Source organism: Monopterus albus, unplaced genomic scaffold (assembly GCF_001952655.1).
Source record: "Monopterus albus unplaced genomic scaffold, M_albus_1.0 scaffold326.1, whole genome shotgun sequence".
NCBI classification, from domain to species: Eukaryota; Metazoa; Chordata; class Actinopteri; order Synbranchiformes; family Synbranchidae; genus Monopterus; species Monopterus albus.
In genome coordinates, this window is record NW_018128206.1 from 387,044 (window position 1) to 404,478 (window position 17,435).

General features: G+C 41.7%; 2 protein-coding genes across 2 annotated transcripts in view; both read left to right on the forward strand.

The window, feature by feature from the left end:
* trmt44 (tRNA methyltransferase 44 homolog) overlaps positions 1–3,853 on the forward strand; it is a 22,254-nt gene extending 18,401 nt beyond the window's left edge. The window contains exon 12 of the mRNA XM_020624386.1: positions 3,383–3,853. Within this exon, the coding sequence (XP_020480042.1) occupies positions 3,383–3,455 (73 nt within the window). The 3' untranslated portion in view covers positions 3,456–3,853. The remainder of the gene's footprint in view (positions 1–3,382) is intronic.
* A 9,606-nt stretch (positions 3,854–13,459) lies between these two features.
* Positions 13,460–17,428, forward strand: gpr78b (G protein-coupled receptor 78b). Its single transcript, XM_020624385.1, has 3 exons — positions 13,460–14,298; positions 14,415–14,528; positions 15,830–17,428. The coding sequence occupies exons 1-3, from the start codon at positions 13,628–13,630 to the stop codon at positions 16,065–16,067; spliced, it is 1,023 nt and encodes a 340-aa protein (XP_020480041.1). The 5' UTR covers positions 13,460–13,627; the 3' UTR covers positions 16,068–17,428.
* Positions 17,429–17,435: the final 7 nt, after the last annotated feature.

Genomic DNA, 17,435 nt, shown 5'->3' on the forward strand with positions numbered 1-17,435 from the left:
TGCTGAACCTTAGGAAATCTAGTTGTATTGAGTCTTTTGGAGATGGGAGGTGTTGCACTTTATTTTGTGTCGGTATCTGTGTGTACTGTGTTTATGCAAGATTAGAATAGACTTATTTGTTTTCCCCCTCAGTTGACCATTCACTAAGCCCATTGTTACTCCTCTCAAGCTTCTGTTCTTGACCTCAGTGGTTAGACAAAGCAGGCTTCTCATGTATGGCTGTACAACAGTAGGTTTTGCCATCTGATATGACAACCACTGCTAACAGATATACATTTTTTTAGCTATAACTAATTATGCTAATATTAGCTTTAGAAGTTGCTTGAAAAGTCTACTTTTGACTTTTTGGAGTTCTGGCTGACACATTTTTAAAAAAGTCAGATATTCTTAAATATACGCTGATATTGTGCCAAGAAACCAGGACTAAAGCTGCTGGAGCCACACAAAGGCTGGGCCTTTTGTTAATCCACATAGAAGCCAAAAGAAACGGCACTGTTCCTGTGTGTCAGTTTATAGCCCCAGTTTGTGCCCCTCATGTATTCAGGTCACAGTGGTAACCATTAATTTCTCTAAATGTTAATTAACTGGGGCTGTGCGAGAACCCCAGGAGATCATTTAAAAACACTTACTGTTGTTCTGAACGTATCTGCAGAATCCCCAAAGACTCTTATAACTATCCGGTTGATTAAATATTCAGCCACTGAATAATAATAAAGATTTCAACTTGTTAACTTGACTCCGTTTCCAAATCAGAACAAAGATGGTGGCCTGACTGTGTAGTCACAGCTGCAAAAACAGGTTAAAAGTCTATTTTGCAGTGCAGCAGATGAATTTTTTTTTTTCCCTCCAGATGGATAAACAAGTCTCTGGGGCTTCTGAAGATACAGCCAGAACAACAGGAAGTGTTTTTTAATGATCTGGGTTTTCAAACATTGCTGGTTAATTAACCTTTAGAGAAACCAGTGGTTGCCCATGTGACCTCAGGGTACATTAATACACACGAGATGCATTTACAGCTTTTTAATGTTCCCTGTAAACACACACAACTTGTTTATAGTGTCTACATTAAGGCCCTGAAAGTGACACAGCTAATAGCTGAGGTGTAGACATGCCGACATGTGCAGCTTGTTACATGCACTTTAATTTTTCCCTTGCATTTTTGCTGTCAAGCTTTTTGTTTGGAGTAAAAAAAGAAAATACCGTCCATGCGTTTTATACTTTATACTCTTTATATAAGGAACATCACCCTTATGTGCATACTGAGGAAATAGTTCCTAAAACCAGGGATCCTCAGCCCTGATGGTATCTGTAGTGTTGCTCTTTTAGTATTCAGCCTCACAAGCCATGTTACCCTTTACTTTCTCTCTCTCTCACATTTCAGGCTTCAAACATAAAGATATAAAACTGTAATTTTTTGTGAAGAATCAACAACAAGTGGGACACAATCATGAAGTGGAACGAAATTTATTGGATATTTCAAACTTTTTTAACAAATAAAAAACTGAAAAATTGGGCGTGCAAAATTATTCAGCCCCCTTAAGTTAATACTTTGTAGCGCCACCTTTTGCTGCGATTACAGCTGTAAGTCGCTTGGGGTATGTCTATCAGTTTTGCACATCGAGAGACTGAAATTTTTGCCCATTCCTCCTTGCAAAACAGCTCGAGCTCAGTGAGGTTGGATGGAGAGCGTTTGTGAACAGCAGTTTTCAGTTCTTTCCACAGATTCTCGATTGGATTCAGGTCTGGACTTTGACTTGGCCATTCTAACACCTGGATATGTTTATTTGTGAACCATTCCATTGTAGATTTTGCTTTATGTTTTGGATCATTGTCTTGTTGGAAGACAAATCTCCGTCCCAGTCTCAGGTCTTTTGCAGACTCCATCAGGTTTCCTTCCAGAATGGTCCTGTATTTGGCTCCATCCATCTTCCCATCAATTTTAACCATCTTCCCTGTCCCTGCTGAAGAAAAGCAGGCCCAAACCATGATGCTGCCACCACCATGTTTGACAGTGGGGATGGTGTGTTCAGGGTGATGAGCTGTGTTGCTTTTACGCCAAACATAACGTTTTGCATTGTTGCCAAAAAGTTCGATTTTGGTTTCATCTGACCAGAGCACCTTCTTCCACATGTTTGGTGTGTCTCCCGGGTGGCTTGTGGCAAACTTTAAACGACACTTTTTATGGATATCTTTAAGAAATGGCTTTCTTCTTGCCACTCTTCCATAAAGGCAGATTTGTGCAGTATACGACTGATTGTTGTCCTATGGACAGAGTCTTCCACCTCAGCTGTAGATCTCTGCAGTTCATCCAGAGTGATCATGGGCCTCTTGGCTGCCTCTCTGATCAGTCTTCTCCTTGTATGAGCTGAACGTTTAGAGGGACGGCCAGGTCTTGGTAGGTTTGCAGTGGTCTGATACTCCTTCCATTTCAATATTATTGCTTGCACAGTGCTCCTTGGGATGTTTTAAGCTTGGGAAATCTTTTTGTATCCAAATCCGGCTTTAAACTTCTCCACAACAGTATCTCGGACCTGCCTGGTGTGTTCCTTGTTCTTCATGATGCTCTCTGTGCTTTAAACGGACCTCTGAGACTATCACAGTGCAGGTGCATTTATATGGAGACTTGATTCCACACAGGTGGATTCTATTTATCATCATTAGTCATTTAGGTCAACATTGGATCATTCAGAGATCCTCACTGAACTTCTGGAGAGAGTTTGCTGCACTGAAAGTAAAGGGGCTGAATAATTTTGCACGCCCAATTTTTCAGTTTTTTATTTGTTAAAAAAGTTTGAAATATCCAATAAATTTCGTTCCACTTCATGAATGAATTACACAAAAGTGCTTCCAAAAGTATTTCCTATCAAAATTCAACACATGAAAAAAACATATAAAATATGAAATAGTATGAAAGAACCGGATCAAATGATAAAGCGACTCAACGTGAAAGGAACTGCTGTTATGTCCTGCCACCCCTTCTCTTATATTTATTAAAATATTAATTATTTATTTTTATCTTTTCATCCGATGGAGCTACGCTGTGAGGGAAGCTTTAACTGAAAAACTGAAATAATGCAATTAATTTTGGCTTTTTGATGTAAAAAATAAAAGTATATTTAAATATCTGAAATAATTAAAACACTCATGAGTTTTTTCTAGCTTTGCTTTTTTAGCGTACTAGAGAAAAACGAGCTTGTGTAAAAGGATTTCCCAGCTGGAGAAAGCTCCTCAACGTGCCTTAAATCCTCCTTCGCTTGAGCTTTGATAAATTGATGATGATCCAGGCCCTTGATCAATATCTCAGCAGTGACAAGCAGGTGGTCACAGCAGATGAATCTTTTGTGTGTACTTTACTGCTCTCGGTGTCCTACTCTTGCTGCAGGAGATCCCCCTCCACCCACTTCCCCTCCTCCGACCCTCCTCACCTGAGTGATGCTCAGGAATCAGGCTGGTAGGCTCTGCAGCTGTCATACCTGGTGCTCCTGCAGTTTGCACTTCATAGACTGTCCGCCCCAGCAGAGAGACAAGAGGAGGAGGCTTGTTTGGAAACGTTTCTATTTGACATTTCACCATTCAGCATGTACTTCACTTGAAATTCAAAAAGCTTAGCATCGTGCCATCACCAGTGGAGAGCTGCCAAGCGTGGATGGTGCTTCTTCTCAACACAGAGCTGGAAATACACATGGGCTGAGCCATGGCATGTACCCAATTCACTCAGATTCACATGGAGTTAAAATTAGAACTCAGTTTATGCTGTCCTGCAAGTATAAACCTGCATAATAATTCATTTATCTCATGTGTTAAATATTAACTGAGAGAGTCCTGGTGATGTAAAATGAGATCTATAGCATCTAAATAAATGTTTATTTGTTGAGATTCTGAGAGCTAGTCCACTGAGCTAATATTTGATGAGATGTTAATCTAATTCTGTGTTTTGTTTAAAATGTGAGTATGAATCCCTTCGTCCCTTCGTCGTCCTCCCCGCCGCCAATCGCATCAAATTATAGATGTACTTTTTTCATGCGGTTTTCAAATGACACCCTGTTTATATGGTTTTTGTTCCATAGCATGTAATTATTTCCAGCATTTTCTAAACCAAACAAACAAATTTTCAGACTAAGTGTGATGGTTGTTGTTGAGTTTGGCAACTCTAAATGTAAAAATTCAATCAAAACAATCGCTGACCTTTTTTTTTTATTATTATTCTCCAGATACACCAGAAAAATGAATAACGCACAGTTCAGCTCTACTGTATAACATTTTCCCTAAACAAACAAATCACAAAAACCTGTAAGGGTAGCGATTCTGAATACAGGTAAGAGAAAAAAGAAAAAACAAAGAAACTAGAGTGCTATAGGACAAATATAAGCTCTGTTACATTTCCAAGCATGGCAGTGATTTTAAGATCCTTTAGTTTGGATTAAAACTGTTACCAAACAAGAGATGTAAACAACAGAAGTAAATGCAATTTGGTTTCTGTTTCTAGGAAACCTGGTTGCAATGTTATGTAAAATTCTTCTCCTTTTATTTCAGTGTGATATGTCATGGACGCTCAGTGTCTGCGAGCATCCAGTCCCTTTCACAAACTTGGTGAAGAGACAAAAGAAAATGCATCAGACCAACATAAGAGCAGCTCTGATGTGGAGTGAAAATGGGGGTTTCCATAGAGGCAGACTGGGGAGTGGGTGTCGTTACCATGGGCAACGGGACGGAGTGACCCAGATGGCACAAAAGCAGCTTGAGCGTATTGGACCAGTGTGCTTTGATAGTTATGCTTATTCTGTCTGTTATTAGCAGCAGAAAGCACTACCCAGAAGTCAGGTGTCAAATCGTGGTCTCAAACTGCATCGTCACACAATGGACTGTTTAAATTGTGTGTGAAAAATAGGCAAGCATCAGTATTTACCTTTTGTCAAGCATAGCCTCAACAAGTACAGTGTACATTAGCATGGAGATAAGCACATTGGGAACCAATAAGGAAAACCTGAATAGACACGTTACTGTGAGAAAATGTCATGAACTCAAATACACAGATAATGCGTGGCTTCCTGTTTTGGTTTATCCCTATTGGTTTGACAGAATATCCACCTGCTCCATCTCCAATGAGATTCTCTGAATCTTTAACATGATATCAAGCACAAAAAGCCACATGCGGCACACAACTTTATTATTTCCACCAGCCTGCATGTCTAGAATCACAACAAGCATCTGCTTTGAAAGAGCTTTCAGTCTAATCACACTTTGACAGCAATGTTTCTCTGCTTTTAAAGGCTCCCTCTGCCTCCCCAGAGAGGCTGAGAGTGGGCGACGCCAGCTGAAAATAGCACTCGCAGGGAAAAGGATGAATCAACGCTGCACCTTATGCTTAATTAAAGATTAAAGAGAAATTGCTTGCTGGTGTGGTGACTTCTCAAAGCCTCACTTCTCTGATTAGGGTTACATAATACCTGTTAATACTGCATGGACCTGCTAAAAAAAACATGTCCCGACATCTGCCGGCGTGGCAGCATCAGTCTTGTCATCATGTGAAGCTGGTGCTTTGCCAACACATTGATTAATTGGCTGCTCTCAGCTGCTAAATCCCTTAAATCATACTGACTTGTGTGAAATGTTTCTGAACTAATAACGATCCTCCCATGGAAAGGTTTGAGCAGTGGATCTCAGCTTGTCATCTCTTTGTTTGAAGCACTGACAGATGGTTTTCTTTACTGATAACGAGTATTAATGCCATTCTGCAACAGATGGTGATTTCTTTTTGTTCAGCCTCAAGCTGCTTCATTTCATAGCAGGAATAACAAATTGATCTCTAGGGTTAGGTGAAATTTGACACTATCGCTGTTTGTCCTAAATAAAATAGTCCAAAAGTAGCAAAACTATTATTTAAATCAGAATAAATCAACTCAATGTCACAATCTGTTCAAGCATTTGTGGCCTATTTTTTATAAATAATCTAGTTTAGCACCTAAAAAACCTTCAGTGCAGATTTCCTACCTGTTTCTTTATTGATTTCTCCTGCTCTTTCTGAGGAATCTAAAACTGGCGTCGCTGTTCTGTAAAGGTGTGTTCAAAGCCAATTTGGCAGTGGAAGTGCACCCAGGGACACGTGAATTGCCAGTGCAAGTTGAACAGGTTTCAATTTGAAGCGCTCACCCCAAGCCTGTGCGCCTCAAGCATGTGTACCAAGGTGAAGGAAGCACAGAGAGTTGGGGGAAATTCATGTTCCTGGACTCAGTCAGGAACAATGCACACAGTAGTGATGCTGCTAGCAAGCTACAGCTAACATCTGTGCTGCTGGTGCATCCGCTAGCTGGAGTGAATAACCTGCAGAAATGTTCCAGCAGCCAAATGTCAACAAATAATGTGAGATAAAATGTCATAGATGCAGATGTAGCTTTTAAATCCTCATTTAAAAAACAAAACAGTGACACGGCAGAGTGTTAGGAGGCTGTCCTGACTCCGAGCAGGGTGCGTAACAACTCCTTCTCTGTTTGACCTTTTGTGACTCATGCAACTTATTTAGCATGAGTCACTCACTGCGTTTCAGTCAACACCTTTGACAGTATCTTAATCTGCAGTGATGGAAAGTTTGTACTCAAGTATTGTACTTAAGTATCATTTTGAGGCATTTGTACTTTTTACTCCATTTATTTTATAACTGTAGTACTTTTCAGAACCACATCAATACAAAATTTACAGTATACTCAAGACTTTATTGGTCTGGTGGAAAATTCACAAGCTACCTAGAAGTACAGTATGTAAAGCACTTCAAATTAAATGCATATAAGCTCATTAAAACGAGTTCTTCTTCCACCACTGTGAATCTGAAAACTTGAGATATGGTTGAAGCAGATGTCTTTGGCTGCAGCCTGTTGTGGGGGGAGTCTTGTCCTTACGGCTGATGTGTCGCGGTAAAGGTTAGATGAGGATGAGTAAGATACTGTGAGCTGCATCTGCAGGACAAACCTACCACTGGGGATTTCGGTCTGTGTTTATATGTGTGTGTGCAGTGAGAGAGAAGAAGATAGGCAGCGCTAGAGAGGAGTGAGTCAGTGTGTGTTTAGAGTGGCAGAGGGTCGGGGCACAGGAGGAATCTAGCTGATGAAATAATAGAACTCATAATATATTCACTGGCAGTGGAGAAAATGTATAAACACCAGAGAAGCCTTCTGCTTCTGCAGCTGCTCTCTTCTCTCCCTCAGACCTGATGATGAAGCTTCGTGGATAATCAGGAAACATCTTGTATGAACATTATTTGGTAGTTGAAAGAGAAGATGGACAATAATTTTCTATAATATACTTGAACCTCAAGTGAAGCCTTAAATATTTAATGTTACAAGACACAGAAAGCAGTTGTGATGTCTGCACAACATCAGTTCTGAAAGACTGTGCTGTCCATTACAGCCTCCCAGTAAAAGGCTTGTTAAGTATGCCTGCGCCTTTTATGAGGGTTCATAGTTTGCTGCAGAAGCGACAGTGCTCCATCACGTGCCTGCTGGCCTGATCTGCTGCCCACCGGAGCTGGCTTCAAAGTGCTCCTGTCGTCTAATGATAATGAATGCAGTGTGTCTGCTCGGTGGCTAGCTGTCGGTCTGTTCCACTCAGACTCAGGTTACAGTCTGCTCTTGCGCTGCTCTCTCAGTTTTCCTGGATGCTCTGAGCCTGTGGTTGTGAACCTTCTGCGGGAACAATGTGTTTGTGACCGTGTGGTCCAAATCAGAGGAATGCTTCTTCAATCCAATTCAAATACTGCGGTCAGTTGCTCTTGCACTATTCTTCTCTCCGTATTTGGCAAAGGCATCCAGGAAGCCTGTGTGATATATTCCAAAGCTTCATAGAGCAAGTCTTTGACTGTATGAAGGGACTGATGAACAAATCAATTCAAAGGCAGGGCATGTCCTGTGGGGTCATTAATAAAACACTAAAGCAGTCCTTTCAAATGTAGCTTTATGTGGCCTGTCTTCTTTGGGTCAAAGCACTCTATTTATGCTTCTTCCTCACCCCCTGCTTTAGGTCTCCAGATAAAAGAGGGCTCATTGTGAACAAAGCCGAAGGTTTGACAGAACTCTGGACACCTGTGGCTGACCAAGTCGCTCTGTTGGCTGAGGTATATTGAAACAGGGCCCGTTTGGAGGTTTGAGAGATTATTTGGTTTGGAGAAAGGACCATGAGAAATTTCAGTGCATGACCAGCATTTACACTCCTCAATGCAGCGTGAAATATTCGTCCTGGTACATAGATACCGCACAATTCTCATGTACTTCTTTGAATGTGTAATTGGAGAAAGGCAGCTGATAATAGAGGCTTCGTAAGCTCCTTGGATGACAATAACATCCCCTATTGTAAATGACATTTACATCCACATGGAGAGCATGTGCTGCCAGAGATGGTGCGATAACTTCTCAGACTGAGGTGTTGCTATGGGAACATGACTCAACAAGTCTTCTCGCTTTACCTGTGGCAGCTGCACCGTACTCGTGAAAGCTGTTTCATTTTTCTTTTGTTTGCCTACCAGCAGTGCAGGGCCTCCATTTTCAATTACATATCACATCAGATGTCTGGAAAAACACAATGAAGAGGTGCTAAAAAGACTTGTTTTTCCACAAGAGGTGGGCTGCAGTTATTTCCACATTTTGTTAACTTGAGGACACGACTTTGAACCTGAACAGAGAGAAACCATGACCAAATCAAAATCGGTCGCTCTGTCACATTACACCTTAGATACACCTTATATCTCCTCATCTCCGTCAGTCTCTGTTGTCTGCACCCATCTCTCTTTTGGTTGGAAGTACCACAATCTGGTATCGACTTGGATTTTATTTGATGTCAGATCGGAAAGGAAGTAAATGACACATCACACATCAATAATAGAAACAATTCCCAAAGAAAATGCATGTGAATGCTGTGTGTTTCTATCCTAATTTGCATGATTGTAAAATGATATGAGAACCTACTAACTATAATGTATTAGCTGAGGTAAATTAGATTCATTACAGAATTATGTCGTCGTCGTATGCGTATGCACAGCTGATCAGTGCCCACTGAGCATTTTAACCCTTGTGTTCTGTTAAGGATCTTTGTTGCTTTTCCTGAGGTTTATTTCGCACAGCTACAAATACAATGGGACTGAATGTTCCTCTGTAGACTTTATACTGTATAACTTAGAGTATCTCATAATTTGTCATTATAATGACAAATTAACTATTGTATTATAACAATTATAATCCTTTACAGTTGATCAGTGTCCAAACCATTTTTGAAACTAGAGGTTTGACTGTTTACACATGCTGATATACAGTAAATACAACAGACCTCTATGGGATTATTTTTAAAACTTAAAACTAACATTTAGAAATAAGAAAAGTCACCCACCCATAAAGAACTATTAAAGATTTGACATATGAATCAATTTGGTAATATTAAAACTGGCGCTGCCAATGAGAATTATATTTAACAAGTAATGTTTATCAGAGATTTTCTATTAAATATGTCAATATTTTCACATTCTATAGACATATATCAATGCTTGAAGGGTATATGTAACATATTTGAGTCAGGTGAATAAAAACTGTGGCACAGAGGAATAATAAGAGGATGTTGTCAAGACAACAGGATAATTCATCTTCATCAATACGAGATGAGATCAACAGGCTTCATTTTTATATTTCTCTTTTGAATGTGCAACATGTAACACTACAAATGAGCTGTCATCACAGGTTGTACCGTAGGAAATAAAAACATATGGCAGATGTTGGGTTATGTTGTCGTACACTGAGGAGTGTGAAGGAGGCCCATCTGCCACGGCATTGTTACCCCTGTAAATAAAACCCTGAGCTGTCATTCATTTCCTGGCTGGCTATTTCACAACAGGCAGCACTGGTGACGCTAAAATACATCGGCAGTAAATACAAAACAGAATAAAGTGTACAGTAGTTTGGGCAGAAAGCAGGAAATGTTTGTTTTAGGGGCTGCTGTCAGATTTATGAGAGTTTGGTGCCAGAAATACTGGTGTTGTGAGTCGTCCACCTGCAGCCTGAAGGAGGGTTTCTGCTGTTCCAGGATAAAATATCTGAAGCATCTAGTTCAACTTATGAATCTTTTAGTGATTGAATGGTACATGATAAAGAGTCCTAAGGATCTTTTTATTCCACAACGCTGTCCAAAGGCATCATGTTATCCGCTACTGTATCTTGTGCTATAACTCTGAGACAAGTTGCAGAGTTACCTAATGCATGACCTGAGATCCTCCCCTGACTCCTTCCTGCATGGCTTCAGGCTGCAAAGAGAGCTGCAAAGGCACTGAATTTTAAAAAGGTGCCGTGCATGAGTTAGCTCTGAGTGCCATTCCAGGTAGACCTGGAGTGCCGTGGGGGGATTTCACTGAGATCACACTATCTTCTAACATCTGAAGCACTTCTCTTCTGCCCAAAGGTGATGAGGATGTTGGATTGTATGAAGGTCAGACACTGTTACATAAGAGCGTGGGTTAGAACTGAAGGTTGAAAGCCTTCCAAGCACTCTTTGTTATTAGGCTGAGGTTGTGAGGTGCCCACAAAGATCCGCTTTGCTCCCAGTGTCTCACTCTCCCTGCAAAAGCAAAACATTCACTGTGATGTTCTGTGCACCGAACACTGCTGGTTTAATTTAGGTTTGACAATAGCACACATGTAGCAAACACAACAATCTGATATAAGCTTGTTTTGCAACCTCTAATTAGATAGACAGGGCTGCAACTAATGATCATTTTCATTATTAATTCATCTCATTATCGGATTAATCTGTTATCTGCATCTATTGCATGTCTCTCTGTCCTGGAGGAGGGATCCCTCCTCTGTTGCTTTTCCTGAGGTTTATTTCATTTTTTCCCATTATAGGAATTTTTAAGGGCGTTCTTCCTCCTTTGATTTGCGGGTTTCAGGGCAGAATGTGTTGCATGCTGTGCAGATTCTAAATGTCCTTGAGGCAAATTTGTGACTTGTGATACTGGGCTATACAAACAAAAATGGACTTACCTTGACTTGACTTGTATTAGGGTTTATTTAAGTTTTTCATCAAGCACAAAAGACAGACATGCTGGTTCTGGTTTCTGAAATGTGAGGATCTGCATTTTAACACATTAACTGCATCCCACGGTTGTATCAGAGGTATATGCACCTATCTGTGCCTGTGTCGAGCTCGTCTTCTTTCTGAATGATTCTCCTGCTTACTTCCTTTCTTTGTAGCTGCTTCACTCGGACTTATAGTCAATTACAGTTTGGTGTATTTTGCCCAAAGTCAGAACTGGAGATCTTTGCCCTTTTCTTCTCTTGTCAGTTGTATGTTGTTGTTTGTAGTGAGACAAAAACATGCAGTAGAGTATCTGTGAGCGGTGTTTTGTAATCAGTGGATCGTCTTGTGTTTGAATGCCAAACTGCTACAGGTCCTTTTTGGACGATTCCTAAAACTGCTGTGGCTGTCTACTCATCTCATTTGTGTGTCTGAAGCTGTGTTCAGTGGTTCACTCTGACACGTCGGTTAGGTAATACACGATGCTGAGGGCTATACTGGAGGTGACACCCTGTCAGGCCTATAAATAGCTATGCACTTTTCCCCCAGGAGCCCAGCTGTAGCTCTCTCCCAGGCATTTGATCACTTGTTTGTAAGGGACTGACATCACCTACTGTGGTGTTGTCTCCCTGACTTTCTGACGCCTTTGCACAAACACATGCACAACAAAACACACACCTAGAAACACACTGGCATGTACACATCCTCAGTGCTGTAGTGCCCTCATTAAAGCTGCAGTACAGATAAGTGAGAAGACTTTCATCAGCTGCTCTGATGGTGATGCTCATAAGAGGCCGTCACTTCCCAGACAGCTCGCCTCAGGGTTTCCCTGAACTATGGCTCACACTTTAAATACTCAACTATGATGGCTACGAGCAAGGTAGCAGGCCCCGAGCAAAGTGAGTTCTCTGGTACTGCATCGCTCCTAAACAGATAAAACAGTGCACTTAATTGGAGGGGATGGGGATTCAGGCACTGGCCTCACAACAAGTGGGAGTGTGAAGCGAATGAAAACAGAAAAAAAAAGATCTACAAACCCCCTGCAGGCTGTGTCTGACCCCAGTGAGTCACAGTCTACACAAACTTCTCCAGAACCAGGCATGAGTCAGGAACGAGCACTACCACTGCGGTGTGTGTCTGTTGCAGGCTGCGGTGTGCTACTCTGACTTGGACTGGGTACCGTTTTAATGCTCATTGTGCCGTGAATGAACACAGGCAGTGATGGTTGTAATTTCCTAGAGCTACTTTAATTTGATAGAATAAATGTTTTCTTTATAGCACAGTGATGACTCAGGGAGGTTAATGGATATAATTACATATAATACAAAAGAGCTGTAAGATTCAACCTTTGAAGAGGTATCATTTATAGAGCAGTGGGTTGCCAGGTTTTACAAAACCAAACACTAAATACATCTTTTACTGCCACTTTCTAACAAGTCTCAGTTTATAAAGTGGTCTCAGTTGTCACTAATGACTTTATGATTGTTAATAAATCATGTTCTCGTGCATTGTTCATCAGTTATAAACATATTCACATCCCTTTGGCTGCTGTTCACCCCGTTTCTGAAGAGTTTAAAATATGTAGCTATTGGTTTATTGATGGTCAGTAAGTCCTTTACTGGTACTGTATTGATCAAGTAGAAGTCATTAATAGTTACTAATTATTAATTTTGCTGTAATTTCGATTGATTCACCAGGTCGCATACTAACAGGGGCTCTCTCTTGTAAATCCTGTGTACTTGTGCAGTCCAGGAACAAATGATGCTACACACTGACTACAGCAGCCACGGAGCTATAAATAAATTATTTCAGGAAAAGGATCTTTTTGCCCCCGTGTCTCTGGGCGCGTGTGTGCACCTGGTGCCGTTTAGTAATGGCAGAAGCGTCTCCACTTATCCAGGAGCACATCCCTGGATTTCTCCGCGCCCTTTGCCTCCAGATCCATTGATTTGACCAAGACGTGATCAATGGGAACGGCACAAGAAAGTCAAACGGGGTGATTGATTATTGTGTTTTTGCGCAGGTTTGCGCATCAACAGATGGGACACAAGAAAGTCAAACGTGAAGATCTTATGCGGGGTGATTGATTATTGTGTTTGTGCGCAGGTTTGCGCATCAACAGATGGGAGATCTCCTAAAAACACCCAGTATGTAGCAAATGAGGTGTGACTTTGGATGTTTTGCGTCCAGGACAAGTTGCTCCGACGTCTGTTTCTTCGTGTCATTTCAATAGGATCGTGGTGCTGCTCGGTCCCCAACCAGATCTTTATCTGCCTGGTGCGTGGGCCGCCTGCACGCAGCTCACATGAAAGACACTCTCAACACACGCCCTGCTCCACTTTATCGGATGTTAACGGGCAATAACAGGCACATCTGAGGAGAGATGGTGGCGGCGGATGCTCGGTTCAGCCAGCGCCCGAGGAAGTTGGAGAGCACGGCGACGCGCGGGCACACGAGGATTTAATTGAAACGAATTTGGGGACACGGCTGGACAGATGAGAGACGGATGACCATGGTTCATTTGAAATGCTTATTATCAACAACCGGCGCAGGTAACCTTCCCGCGGACTTGTTGGAGTGAGACATGGACTTTGCTGAAATTATTTTCGCTTTGTTCATCGTCGTGGTCGCGGTCGTCTCGCTGTTGTCAAACTTGTTGGTGCTGCTATGTTTCGTGCACAGCACCGAGATCCGCCGACAGGTGCCCGGTGTTTTCACCATGAACCTGTCCTTCTGCAACATACTCATCACTGTTTTAAACATGCCGGCCACTTTGGTGGGGATTATCAGGAACCAGCAGCCTTTTGGGGATTGCGTTTGCCACACCGTGAGCTTCCTGGAGACTTTTCTTACTGCAAACACCATGTTGAGCATGGCAGCTCTCAGCATAGACCGGTGGATAGCGGTGGTTTTCCCGCTCAGTTACTCCACCAAAATGCGCTACAAGGACGCACTGATCATGGTGTGCTACTCCTGGCTCCACTCCTTCACCTTCTCCCTGACGGCGCTGCTCTTCTCCTGGGTCGACTACAGCAACGTTTACGCGTCCTGCACCTTGCAGCCGAGCAAGGAAGACAGTGACAGGATTAAGTTTACAATTTTCACTGTGGTTTTCCACGCCACTAGTTTCATGCTCTCCCTGCTCATCTTGTGTTTCACCTACTTGAAGGTGTTGAAAGTCGCCAGGTTTCACTGTAAAAGAATTGACATTATCACCATGCAAACTCTTTTCCTGCTGGTCGACATCCACCCGAGGTAATTAAAACATTCCACACTCATATTTTTTCACAGCATACTGCACATTCATACTGTAGTCAATTGTCACTATTGTGCAAAAAAAAACAAAACCTAAACGTGCTTGGTGTTTTCAGCGTGAAACAGAAATGTTTATCTGAACAAAAGAGGAGAAAGCAAAGAGCCACAAAGAAGATCAGCATATTCATTGGCTCATTCATCATCTGCTTTGCTCCTTATGTCATTACAAGGTAAGTCCAATTGATAATAACCAATAAATCAGTTATTTACTCAACACATCTGTACAAGTCTGACCCGTTTTATAATACAGCTTGGGCTATTAGTGGGAATGTAACAGGTAAACAACCTGGAGCCACTGCAAACTAGAGACCTGCAAAAGTAATGCCACATTAGATCAGATTAGAGACATTTCAACACACAATCACGGTGCATTATGTCCCAACAGCACAGTATTATTACTGTATTACCTAACGGCGCGCTGCTTATTTTTGCCTGATACTTTGAATTACTGTAATTTCCCTGTACCATGAGACAGCTCATTAGGTATCTATCTGTAGGTGGCTTTTCATGCTGCTTCTACTGAAATACAAATTAAACAGTGCAGGACAATGTATACAGTACACCAGCTCCCAAAGAACAGAGGAAATGGCCCACAAGCCAGTTTTCAGCCAGATGTGATGCTGATGAACCATCAATATGACATCTGTGGAGTGTGCACATATGGCAGTGGAAATGAAAAGACATTAACTGGGAAAACTGTCAGAGTAATTTGAGCAACCTCCTGACCAGGGGCCGGATGTAGCCTGGGTGACTGATGAAACCAAAACATGTAATTATGCTCTTAAATTAATGTTTAACACAATATTTAAATAAAAGCATTTGTTAGCAGAACATTAGGGACTTATTCAAATTCTCATTTCATCCCTTTGACACAGAAACAACAACCTTCTAATGTGCTGTATGGAAGATTAGACATTCCTACATAAAAACAAATCAAACCAAGAATTAAAGTAAAATACAATACATGAAATGTAAATGCTAAATAAATGCACTGTTAGCATGTTTTTACATACAGAAATGTGCATTGTATTTCACTTTATTTGTTTTTATTAAGCATTTTATATCCTCCAGACAATTTGTTTTGAGGTTGAAAAGATGCGTAACAAATTTTAAAAATGTGCACCATTTAAAACTTAATGTTAGTGCAACAACAATTGTCATGATATCCACCAAACTGCACGTTAGAAATGATGGTGAACATTTACCAAATATTCCAGCCACTCCATCTTTAAACCAAGAGCTTTGTGCCGCTCAAGGGAAGGCTGAAATAAAAATATAAATCTGTGGTTAAAAACCTTAGAGATTTGTTTGTAATCTCTTTCAAAAATCTGACTACCATCCTTTCAACAAACATATCTAACCCTAATCAGTCCCTAATCATCTGACAATATAATGTTCAAAGAAATCTCTGAATAACACCGTTGACTAAAATGTACTTAGTTTAATTATGTCCCTGCTGCCGCCCCTCCAGGTTGGCTGAACTTCTACCTTTTGTGGACGTCAACCGCCACTGGGGAATCATCAGTAAGTGCCTGACATACAGCAAGGCTGCGTCTGACCCCTTTGCTTACTCCCTCCTACGTCAGCAGTACAAGAAAGTTCTGGTCACTGTTGTCAACAGGCTGCTCCGCCGTGACCTCTACCCTTCGTCTGGCCACAACAGCTCTTTAGACACAGAGAACGACTACTGTCTCCAGAGGATCAGCTAATGGCAAATGCACGGACATGACAGATACAAGCTACAGGCCAAAAAATAAAGGTTGCCTCTTGGAAGAAGAAGGTGGGTGGAGGAGAAGACAGAGGAGAGAGACAGAGAGGAGAGGATATTGTTAGGGAGGGAAAAGTGAGTAGATACAGGGGACAGATTGTGGGTGGGGGGGTGAAGAGAGAGCAAAAATAAGAAAGGTAGTGGGTGGAGAAGAATGAAAAGACAGTGAGGAGGCGGATGAACGGGTGAAGAGATGAGACAAAGAAGAGACAGGCCAGAGGAAGAGAGAAAGGGGAGTGATGGAGGCCAGTGTGGAGATGTCGGCTTCAGACAGGACTGGCAAACAATGTATGATTCAGCAACAATGGCAAAACACAGAACCACAACATGCACAGACAAGTCAACAAATCGGTTTTATTGAATAAGTCATGGGTTCAGATTCAGCTCAGACTGAGGGAGCACAATGCTGGAGACGGGCCGTCTTCACTCTGGCAGACATGCATAGAGTGGCCTTTTGTACTGTACCAACCACTTTGTAATGATTTTGGCAAAACCGCATGTAGTGACCTTTCCTCTGCCACACAATGCAGGGACAGAAGCCGATGGTCGATAGGCAGCAGAGTGAAGACGTGTTGCTTCTGCATCTGGATAATGTACCTTCAGTGAATGGATGCTCTCTTAGATGTGGAGACTCAGCTGCTGCACATAATTGCCATGTTGTGTATTGACAGTGTTAGACTACTTTTCAGTGTCATGTCAGTCTCAATATTGAAGCACTTTGTTTAATTCTCTCAGAGCTACTGTGGTTACAGGAGCCAAAGGCAAATAACATTTACACGATGATGTGAAAGGATAAGGCTGGTGCTGTGCAAAGACAAAAACCTAACCATCTCTCAGTACTTTATAACTTCCCCAGCCTGTGTCTAACTCACAGCCCCAAGCCCATTTTATCGTAGTAAGGCCTTAAAGCTACTCTAAGGGCTTTTCAGCCCAGGGTCTAATGAGACTCAAAACAAACCAAGTGAATCCCAATTCCTTTATTGTTTCGTTCCTCACTTGATCTGGAAGTCGTTACAGTCCGCCATGATGAAGGTCGTCCTAAAGCTTTTGTTTCTGCCTGAAGGAGCTATAACCGAGGATACACGACTGACATGGCCCTTTATCGGAAATCAGTTTGTGATCGGACGCCTCACATGAAGGATCTGAGGTTAGATAAATATGTTTCCTTGTTTCTTCCTCACAGTTTCTCCTCGAATCTTTTCCTTGCATCTTACGTGGGTGGGACTAAGATACAAGGAAAACACACAGGTGAGGGAAACATGGATGCAAGCGGGCGAATTGGCATTCACCTACTGACCCCATAAGCACA